The sequence below is a fragment of the Rutidosis leptorrhynchoides genome, chromosome 6, assembly GCF_046630445.1.
Source record: "Rutidosis leptorrhynchoides isolate AG116_Rl617_1_P2 chromosome 6, CSIRO_AGI_Rlap_v1, whole genome shotgun sequence".
NCBI classification, from domain to species: Eukaryota; Viridiplantae; Streptophyta; class Magnoliopsida; order Asterales; family Asteraceae; genus Rutidosis; species Rutidosis leptorrhynchoides.
The window spans coordinates 110,475,340-110,486,448 of NC_092338.1; the positions used below are offsets into that span (position 1 = coordinate 110,475,340).

The following is an 11,109-nucleotide window of genomic DNA, read 5'->3' on the forward strand; positions in this document are numbered from 1 at the left end:
ATATATATATATATATATATATATATATATATATATATATATATATATATATATATATATATATATATATATATATATATATATATATATATATATATATATCATACAGAATTAACTTTGTGGAAGAAATAAAAGAGCATAAAGTAAATAGATTAGATTCTCGTGATACATAATTGAATATATCCTACCGACACTTAGCTCGGGTATTATCTCGTGCTCCGTTGATAATTAGTGACGAACAAAAGTATTCAAAAAATCCCCAAATTTTTAAATTAACTATATTTATTTATTTTGGTCATTATGGTATAAAATTCGATCGTTAATTTATTAAATAAAATTTACATCAACTGTCCCTCTCATTTATGGGTAAAATATAAGAAGTCTTAAAACTTAACAAATAGTTCCTAAATACATTTTTAATAAGCCTAAAATTTATAGAACTCATTTTCGTATCACCGTTTATTTTAAAATTACATAAGTTTGAATTTAACTTGCTTAATATTAATCGAAACATCAAACAAGTATAAAAATCATTTAATATTTATTTTTAATATATTTTATTTATATATAGAGATATATTTTAAATAATAATTATTATAATATCCTATTTTTATTTTGTTAATTTTTAATAACAACAACATATAATACTTCAATTTATATTTCGAATTATTATTTATGTATATACATACACACATATCTATTTACAATTAATTGTTCGTGAATCGTCGAGAATAGTCAAAGGGTAATTGATTACATGAATATAATTCCAGGACTTTTAAGACTCAATATTACAGACTTTGCTTATCGTCTCGAAAATCATATAAAGATTTAAGTTTAAATTTGGTCGGAAATTTTCGGGTCGTCACACCTTAGTGTAGGGCAAACGTTCTAGCCAATGCCACCTTTTTTTTTTTTATATATTAGCTTGTATTAGGTCAAATTTTGGTACGTGTCCCGCTTTTAATGCTAAGCGGTTGACGTTATATTTTATGACTGTAATTTATTTTCTTTTGACTGGATATAATTTCACATCTTTTTTGGTTAAAGTGCATTTATTGTATCTTTACGAAATCACTACGGCGGTTATAATAATTTGTAACAACATTATGCATTTAATAACTCTTTATGTAGAATAAATGCCATGACTTCATGATGGGAGCGACCCCTCAATCATTTCATGATCTTTTTATTCTTGCGCCAACAATCCAATGTTATATGCAACAGTAAGCAAACCAATGCTTATAAGTTTATACTCAAGACTTTTATAAAAAATTTTATAAGTACGTACGCTTATACAATCCAATGTAAATTACACGTACTATAGACAAACCAATGTCTATACTCAAGAGTCTTCCGGTCACGCCAATGTCCGGGTTATTTAAACAAGTAACCAAACTTGTATTTTATAGTCTAGACTGTGCAAGTCTCCGTCTTGCGCGGTGTACGAGCGTTTAAAACAAACTAATGTTTTACTACTGTCACCATTAAAAATAGTATTAGTAACCAAACTAAACCATGCCACTTGAGACTCGGAGTGTGTCCCTGTGCAGCTTAAGGGGCATGCAATCAACAAATGTAAAAAAAAAATGCACAAGTTATTGGCTTAAATTGCATAATTCAATTTATTTCAAACATATCTTTTGACCAACACTTAGCTGTCATGTTTACAATGGAAAATAAAAATTCACATGATAAAAACTTTAAACAGTTGTTTGGGGTGATTAGTCCCGATGCAGTTTTTCATATGTAGCACCGTTTCAGTGTCTGAGCATGCCAGGTGCGCTTTATTGCTCTTCCATCCAAACTTGCTAGACGATACGCCCCTGTATCGCTTACGCCAATAACGTTGTAAGGTCCTTCCCATTTAGGTCCAAGCTTACCCGTATCCTCTGCCCTGCTTTCTTCATTTTTTTGCCACACCAAGTCATCCAATTGGAAAGATAATGGTTGTACGCGCTTATTATAGTAGCTTGCGATTCTTTGTTTGTTGATTGCTTCTTTTATGGCCGCCATTTCTCTGCGTTCTTCAACTAAGTTTAGATTTTCACGCAGTTCTTCGCTGTTGCTACTTTCATCGAAGGAAGCTATGCGCATAGTTGTCACATTTATTTCGGCGGGTATTACAGCCTCGGACCCGTACACCAAACTAAAAGGTGTTTCATTAGTTGCGCCCTTCGGAGTTGTGCGGTGTGCCCACAAAATGTTAGGCAGTTCATCTATCCAACCCCTTCGACACAATCCCAGCCTTGCTTTGATTCCTAAAACGATATCCTGATTCGTAACCTCACACTGACCATTCGCCTGAGGGTGTGCGACTGATGTGAATGTTTGTTTTATATTCAATTCTTGGCACCAGTCACTAAATGGATTACCTTCGAACTGCGTACCATTGGCGCTTACTATTTCATTTGCTATTCCAAACTGACAAACGATGTTTTCCCACACAAAATTTCGAATTTGCTTGCCCGAAATTGTTTTTAGTGGTTTGGCCTCTACCCATTTCGTGAAATAATCAATGGCCACTACCAGAAATTTTACACCCCCTGGTCCTGAGGGGAATGGCCCCACTATGTCGATTGCCCATTTGCAAAATGACCATGGAGACGCGACCGGTATCATAGGATGTCATGGAGCCTTGCTTACAGGTGCATGAAGTTGACACGACTGACACTTGCGTATTACCTCTGCGGCATCTCTGTACATTGACGGCCAGTAATATCCGAGCCGCATTATTTTGGATGCAACTATTTTGTGTCCTGAATGCAGAGCGCACATTCCCTCGTGTACTTCCCGTATGATTGACTCCGCTTGAGTTGGATTAAGGCACCTCAAATGAGGTCCCAGAAAAGACTTTCTATATAGTATTCCCTTGTTTAACAGATACATTGGTGCTTTCATCTTAATCTTTCTTGCTTCACTTGAATCTATCGGCAATGTCATTTGGTTAGAAATTCTATTATTGGTGTCATCCAACTCTGTTCCTCTTCTTCAACTGCAGCCGAAACACTGTCTTCTTCAATAGATTTTATTTTAACTTCCTCAGGCCAAATTTCTTTCTTAAAATGACTGAATGTTAATGCGGTTAACTTACTTAGCGCATCCGCCTTTTTATTCAGCGTCCTCGAAACCTGAATTATCTGGAATAAATCGAAGTCAACTGCTAGCTCTTGCACAAGCTTTAAGTATTTTTGCATTGATTCATCGTGTGCTTCGAATATTCTGTTAAATTGGTTTGCAACTAACTGCGAATCAACATATACTGACAGTTCTTTAATCTCCAGATATTTTGCTACCCGCATCCCAAATAACAATGCTTCATATTCAGCTTCATTATTTATGATAGGGAAGCCGAATCGCAGTGCGAAGGTATATTCCTCTCCTTCTGGAATTTTTAGGACTATTCTTGCCCCTGCGCCTTCTGGGCCACAAGCCCCGTGTGTGTGCATTTCCCACAACTGTTCGGGCGGAGGTGGTATTTCTTTTGATTCATGCAAGACTTCGATATCTCCGGCTATTTCAGCCAAATAATCTGCTAGGACTTGTCCTTTTACCACACTTCGTGGTGAGAATCTTATTTCATGCTCTCCCAATTCAATAGCTCATTTGGCCATGCGACCAGAATTTTCTGGTTTATATAGCACCTGCTCAACAAGTATCAGCGAATGTAAATTTGCTAGGATTTATCAAGCAATTTTATATTTGTTTGACGACAAATTGTTGTTTGTCATACCTTCTTTATCGGCTGATCTGTTAGGACCCTTATTGGGTGCACTTGGAAATACCTTCGTAAGCGTCTAGCCGTATGCACGAGTGCATAAACCAGTTTTTCGATTGCATGATAGTTTAATTCGCTTCCTGTCAAAGCTTTGCTAACAAAATATACAGGCATTTGTACCTGTTTGCACAGCATAATTATATAACTTCAAATGCCTATTGATTGAAAATTAGCTATTTTTAATTTTATAGTGCGTACCTTTCATCTGTCTGCTATTAATACTGAACTTATTGCTTCCTTCGATGCTGCTAAGTATAGTATCAACGTTTCTCCCGCAATCGGCGCAGTCATTATTGGCAGCTCTTTCAGCAACTTTTTCATTTCTTGAAATGCCGCTTCTGCTTCCTCCGTCCACTTGAAATCCGTTTTCTTTAAGCAATTCTTCAATGTCCCGAAAAAGGGGAGTGATCGCTCTGCGAATTTTGATAAGAACCTCGTTAATGCCGTCAACTTACCCGTTAAACTTTGTACTTCTTTTTTATTTCTTGGTGACGGCATATTCTCGATTGCCTCTATTTTCTTTGGGTTTGCACGTATCCCACGCTCAGTTATTATATGACCAAGAAACTTTCCTTCTTCCTCTCCAAAACTGCACTTCTACGAGTTAAGCTTCATATTAATCTTTCCTAACGAAGTGAAAGTTTCTAATATGTCTTCCAACAGACCTTGTTCTGTTGTGCTTTTTATAACTAGGTCGTCAACGTATGCTTCTAAATTTCTCCCAAACTGACATTTGTAAGCTTCGTCTATTACCCGTTGGTATATTGCTCCAGCATTTTTTAAACCAAATGGCATCTTGGTATAGCAGTATATGCCCTGGCTTGTGTGGAAAGCAGTCTTATCCTCGTCGTTCGCTGCCATCTGTATTTGATGGTATCCTTTGTACGCATCCATAAAATATTTGTATCGGAAGCCAGCTAACGATTCAACTTTCCAGTCTATTTCTGGTAGAGGATAATTGTCCTTGGGGCAAGCTTTATTGATATCCGTGAAGTCAACACACATGCGCCAAGACCCATCGGGATTTTTTTACCAGCACTTGGTTTGCTACACATGTTTGGTACCTTACTTCTAGCAAGATTTTTGCTTTGACCAACTTATCGACTTTTGCCTTCAACCATTCGCTTCTTTCAGGAGCCATGCCGCATTTCTTTTGTCGCACTGGCATCAGATTAGGATTTGCGTTAAGCTTGTGCTCAACAATTTCCCTTGGTACGCCCGTCATGTCCGCTTCTTTCCATGCGAAGACATCCGTATTAGAAGCTAATATATTACGAAGCTTAAACTTTGTCTCATCAGACAATCCTCTGCCAATTTTAATTTTCTGTTCCGGATGTCGCGGGTTTGCGATGATCATGCATCTTCGAATTTGCTCTGACTTGGTAGGCTGTTGTTTTACTTGTTCTACGGCCGCAATGCTTGCATCTTGATTTTCTGACCTTATCGTTGCAATTCCTAACGGTGTTGGGAACTTGATAAGGCCATGTACGGTGGAAGGGATGGTTGCCATTTTTTGCAAAGTCGTGCGCCCTAAAAGCGCGTTATATTTTGAGTAAGACCTTACGACGGCAAATTCTACTGTCGTGCTTCTCACTAACTCCTTATTATCATCGTCCACCAGCTCCAGCTCTAATTCGATGATCCCGATTGGCCATGCGGACTCCCCAGAAAATCCTGATTACGCAGTGTTAGGAGCCACTAGCTTGGCTCGCACAGCTCCTGGCAGCAAGTGGAAACATTGCTCGTACATTATATCAACACCGCAACCGGTGTCTATGTGCAGTCGCTTGATGATGTACCCGCAGCTCTTAACACGTCCCTTAATTGTGATGGGCGCATCCGAGGGTTCCTGCGCTATGGTCGGGAACATGATGGGAGTGTTTTCCCATTCTTCAGATACTTCCAACTTGCGCCTCTGATTTGCTCGTCCGCTGGTTACCATATTTATGGTTTTATCCATTTCCTTTCCCACATTCTTCTTTTGCCACGCGGATATTCATTTTCTCCATTTGGCTAATCGGCTTGTGCTCTTGCACTTTTCTTCAGGTGTTGCAATCTTCCTCTTTTGAGTTCAACAATTACCTTTTCAATTAAGTGCCGATATTCATTGGTCTCATGACCGTAATCATCGTGAAAATCACAAAATTTGCTTTTGTCTCTGTTTCCATACTTTGACAAAGGTACTGGGGGGTCGAAGCTTTTGCACACTGCCTTTGTAGCCAAAATTTCTTTTGGTATTTTTGTGAGGTCTTTTATTACCGCAACATTTTTAGTGTGGCTGCTTTTAAACCTCTGACTTCCTCCCCCTTTGTTATTGTTGAATTTGTGATATTTATCATTATGATAGTTACCACTCCTAGGTTGGCCATTACCACCATAACGTTTTCCAGACTCTGACCCTCTTCCCTGCACTCGATAATAATCATCGTCGATGTCAATATTTGAAGAGGTACTTCCATGATTCTGCTTTATATCTTCTTGTGCCCAAATGTAATCATGCGTTTCTTTTACGGCTTTTGCACAAGTTGTAACAACCCAACCCGTTAACCTTCCGAAAATGTGCCACACAAAAAAAAATTTCTGGAACAGTTGATCTGGACGGCGTCCAAAAGCTGGGACGGCGTCCAGAACTTAAGACTGGGACGGCGTCCAGCCATCTGGGACGGCGTCCAGATGTACTAAAACATTCTGATCAGTTTTTCGAACACACGAGGGCGAAAACCCGCTTCCCGACACTTTTAAACCAAAACACTTTCACAATAGATTACAATAGTTTAAACTAGGAGTTTTCCACAATAAAAAATGAGTTTTACGACACCGGGCCCACATCGACCCAAAATACCACAAGTGACTATTTCGACCCATTAGTTTATACAAAAACATAGACCGAGCATGGGATTGGGGACACGCTACCCAATCCTAATCAAATCCAAAAGCAAGTATTCTAAAGTAACTACGCAAGTCCACTAGTCCCCGCGCTTACCCGAGCCACCGCATCCGTGCAATCTATAAAAATGTAAACAACAAGAGGGTAAGCTAACGCTTAGTGAATGATAATATACTACATACATATATATGCATAAAATGGACACGCCTCACAAAATCAAATACCGTATACCGGAGCATCCAAGCATAAAGGCAAGCTAGTCTAAGCATACTGTAGGATCACTAAGCAACGAGCTAAAGATACATCAACAAAATATAAGTTCACGAACAACGATGTGAACAATGCCAATAAGCTACACCCGGAGAGTTAGCTACATCACGACAATACAACATTATATGTATACAATATATATATATATATATATATATATATATATATATATATATATATATATATATATATATATATATATATATATATATATATATATATATATATATATATATATATATATATATATATATATATATATATATATATATATATATATATATATATATAATTTGCTTACGCTTACAACACAATAACCATGGTTAACCAAATCTTCGCAAGGGAATGACTTCGCGAAACAAGTCATCGATGTTCATAACATCCGTTAGGGTACTTAACACCTCGTATCACTAACCCCTAGGGTGGCACCTTAACACCTCGGCACTTTACCCCGAGTGGCATCTTAACACCTCGATGCTTCACTCATTATTTTACGGAGTGGTGTCTTAACACCTCGACACTACACCCCTAGGTGGCATCTTAACACCTCGATGCTTCACCCCGAGTCGCATCTTAACACCTCGATGCTACACTCTTCACGTGAAACGTGGTGTCTTAACACCTCGACACTACACATTTCACGCTACAACAAATAGATACATTATATACCTACGCATATAATTATTCCACTCACTATATTAACCCTTCGTCATTGGGGTTATATAAGTCCACATCACACGCCTATGTGATAACATACACACAAAGTGTGCACCTCGCCAACGTGGTCAACCAAAATGCACAACCGTGCCAATTGGACCTATACACAAGTCCAAGAATTCCACCTATACGAGAAGCGAGCTCTACAAGCGAGAACCCCTTCTCCCGACCCGCACCCATCTTACACATACATATGCATATAGGATATTAACACTTACCTAGTCGTCTTGATGAATGCTTCCAAGTAAACCGCAACGCGCCAATTGGAAAGTACCTATTCCATTATCACAAACACAATAACACAATTAGGGTTGACTTACAAACCAACCCAATTGACACCTAGTGCAAATTCGACCCATTTGCACTTCCAAGCACGAAACGCGCCCAAACTAACCAATAATCACCAACACGAGTGAAAATGGTCCTAACACGCCAATTAAACCTGAACACAAGTGTTAAACACGTGTCATACCCATTTTAACATCAAAACCCTAATTTTGACCCATTTCAAAATTAGTTAGCCAAACTCACCCAAAAGAGTTTCAACACTTCCATAATCACTAAACCTAGTGATTAAACTCAAGATCAAACCCTAATCAAGGCTAAAACGTCAACCAACCCAAAACCCGCCAAGTGACAAGATTAACAAGTCACCATGAACTTACTTCATCATCTAAAAGGGTTTCACAACAATCTAGCTCAAAACCCTAACTTGAACATCAAATCTAACAAATTAAATTCGGAGTTTGAGCTTACCAATACCACCACAACGTAGCTAGGAGCGAGATGAACAACTTTAGAACCCGAGCTTTTGCGAGAATCCGACTCCTTCTTCTCCAAATCCACCTCTCTCTCTCTCTAGAACTTCTCCTCTCTCTCTCTAAATAATGTTGGAAGTGTTTGTGAAGATGAAATATGATCCACAAATGACCAAGGAACCAGCCTTGAAGGCTCCAAACCGGCATCTAAGTGATTTTACCATTTTACCCTATTTAAAATAATTAAAACAGCTGGCTCGACAGACCGTTTGGACGGCGTCCCAAACTTTGGATGGCGTCCCACCTTTTGTTGCTGGACGGCGTCCCACCTTTTGTTGCTGGACGGCGTCCCTCCTATCTGGACGGCGTCCCGACCTACTGCAAAATCAGAAACAAAAACAGGGTGTTACAAAAGTTTATGGCACTCTTCTCCGTAACCGTTGCCATAAAGACAGGTGTCTGTCAGTATCTATACAATGTATAAAGCTGGATACCTTCTGGCTTTCTGGCATGTCTTGTATTTTAGCCACCACCTTGGTATATCTGTCTATTATTTCTCCCAAGCTCTCTTTCGATTTCTGCTTTATGTCATGACATTCTTTAATGACCCTTCCTAATCCATCTGGACGAAGTCCATATCGATTACAAACGATTCACAATAGATGATTACATCGTGAGGTACTTGACCTCTATATGATACATTTTACAAACATTGCATTCATTTTTAAAAAGACAAACTGTCATTACATCGAAAGTTGACGATATGCATACCCTTTCATAATACATTCAACTATAATTGACTTAATAATAATCTTGATGAACTCAATGACTCGAATGCAACGTCTTTTGAAATATGTTATGAATGACTTCGAGTAATATCTCTAAAGTGAGCAAATGCACAGCAGAAGATTTCTTTCATACCTGAGAATAAACATGCTTTAAAGTGTCAACCAAAAGGTTGGTGAGTTCATTAGTTTATCATAATCATTCATTTTCATCATTTTAATAGACCACAAGATTTTCATTTCCATTTCTCATAAATATACGTCCCATGCATAGAGACAAAAATCATTCATATGGATTGAACACTTGGTAACCGACATTAACTAGATGCATATAAGAATATCCCCTATCATTCCAGGACATCCATCGGACATGATATAAAACAACATCGAAGTACTAAAGCATCCGCTACAACGGATGGGGTTCGTTAGGCCCAATAGATCTATCTTTAGGATTCGCGTCAATTAGTAGATCGGTTTACTAATTCTTAGGTTACCAGGCAAAAGGGGCATATTCGGCTTCGATCATTCACCCATATAATGTAGTTTCAATTACTTGTGTCTATTTCGTAAAACATTTATAAAAATTTCACATGTATTCTCAGCCCAAAAATATAATGGGTAAAAAGGCAAATGAAACTCACCTAATGTATTTTGTAGTAAAAATACATATGACAATATTGAACAATGCAGGGTTGGCCTCGGATTCACGAACCTATATCAATTATTTATCAAGTAATATTAACACATATAATAATAGTAAACAAATATTATAATCATATTTAATATTTAAATGTATACAATTCTTATTAAAGTTTTTTAATTAGAATATGTATATATAAATATCATTTATTATAATTTTTATATATACTTAATGTGTCAAAATTAATATTTATATATATATATATATATATATATATATATATATATATATATATATATATATATATATATATATATATATATATATATATATATATATATATATGATTATGTTAAAATATATATTTATACCATACGTAAATTAATTATATATAAAATTATAAATAGTAATATTTTATAAAAAAATATGTAGTGTTAATATAGTATATGTAATAAGTATACCTTTATGTTCAAAATATTTATTTGTTATAATAATAATGATAATAAAAATGATAATACTTATAATGATAAAAATGATAATACTAATGATAGTTTTAATAATAAAGGCAATCTTATTAAAAGAATGATAATAACTATAATAACTAAAATAATAATATCCATGTTAATAATAATAATAACAATAATAATAATACTAATAATAATAATAATAATAATAATAATAATAATAATAATAATAATAATAATAATAATACTATTAATTATGCTAATAATCATTTTACTAATATTGGTGATAATTATAATTAACCTAATAACAACAATAATTTATAATAATAATAACAATAAAAATAATAATACTAGAAACTACCTTTAAAGCTTTTTCCTAAAAAGAATGCCCAAGACAGGACTCGAATCCTTGACCTCTCGTTCCACGCAAACACCCCTAATCATTATGCTGTTTCGTATTTTCTGTAATAATAAGGATTTAAATCCTTTTAACCCGTTTTAACCATTTTATCTTCTAGATTAAAACTTCATCATCATCTATAATCTATACTATCATCTTATACCTATTATCATCTTCTATCTCATTAATATCCTAATCATCATTATCACAGAACATCATCATCATCATCACATATGCATATCATCATCATTATCATACCGGCCAGCATCTTTTTATCCATAATAATCATCACCTTCATCTTCGTATACTCATATCATCATCATCGAAATTCCCTCATCAATATAAACCCGTAGGTTGCCTCATTGAGAAGACCCATCCTAATTCATCTGGACGAATACATTACATTTGGTGAC

At 36.1% G+C, this 11,109-nt stretch overlaps 3 protein-coding genes across 3 annotated transcripts; all 3 read right to left on the bottom strand.

Moving 5' to 3' along the window:
* Positions 1–2,625: 2,625 nt before the first annotated feature.
* On the bottom strand, positions 2,626–2,940 carry LOC139853968 (uncharacterized). Its single transcript, XM_071843304.1, has one exon. The coding sequence runs from the start codon at positions 2,938–2,940 to the stop codon at positions 2,626–2,628; it is 315 nt and encodes a 104-aa protein (XP_071699405.1).
* Positions 2,937–4,273, bottom strand: LOC139853969 (uncharacterized). The gene is made up of 3 exons (XM_071843305.1): positions 3,998–4,273; positions 3,783–3,895; positions 2,937–3,570 (listed from the first exon to the last, which is right to left on the bottom strand). Exons 1-3 carry the CDS (start codon positions 4,271–4,273, stop codon positions 2,937–2,939), a joined length of 1,023 nt encoding a protein of 340 aa, XP_071699406.1.
* A 99-nt stretch (positions 4,274–4,372) lies between these two features.
* Positions 4,373–5,717, bottom strand: LOC139853970 (uncharacterized). The gene is made up of 3 exons (XM_071843306.1): positions 5,537–5,717; positions 4,809–5,449; positions 4,373–4,636 (listed from the first exon to the last, which is right to left on the bottom strand). The coding sequence occupies exons 1-3, from the start codon at positions 5,715–5,717 to the stop codon at positions 4,373–4,375; spliced, it is 1,086 nt and encodes a 361-aa protein (XP_071699407.1).
* Positions 5,718–11,109: the final 5,392 nt, after the last annotated feature.

What these genes read in the sequence shown, in the direction of transcription:
- LOC139853968 (XM_071843304.1), bottom strand. Translation starts at nt 2,940, where the DNA reads ATGACATTGCCGATAGATTCAAGTGAAGCAAGAAAGATTAAGATGAAA.
- LOC139853969 (XM_071843305.1), bottom strand. Translation starts at nt 4,273, where the DNA reads ATGCCGTCACCAAGAAATAAAAAAGAAGTACAAAGTTTAACGGGTAAG. An exon ending in CGAAGGAAGCAATAAGTTCA is followed by an intron (nt 3,896 to 3,997) that starts GTATTAATAGCA and finishes CTGTGCAAACAG; the next exon opens with GTACAAATGCCTGTATATTT. An exon ending in ACGGCTAGACGCTTACGAAG is followed by an intron (nt 3,571 to 3,782) that starts GTATTTCCAAGT and finishes GCATGAAATAAG; the next exon opens with ATTCTCACCACGAAGTGTGG.
- LOC139853970 (XM_071843306.1), bottom strand. Translation starts at nt 5,717, where the DNA reads ATGGTAACCAGCGGACGAGCAAATCAGAGGCGCAAGTTGGAAGTATCT. An exon ending in GCACATAGACACCGGTTGCG is followed by an intron (nt 5,450 to 5,536) that starts GTGTTGATATAA and finishes CTGCGTAATCAG; the next exon opens with GATTTTCTGGGGAGTCCGCA. An exon ending in GTGTAGCAAACCAAGTGCTG is followed by an intron (nt 4,637 to 4,808) that starts GTAAAAAAATCC and finishes CATCAAATACAG; the next exon opens with ATGGCAGCGAACGACGAGGA.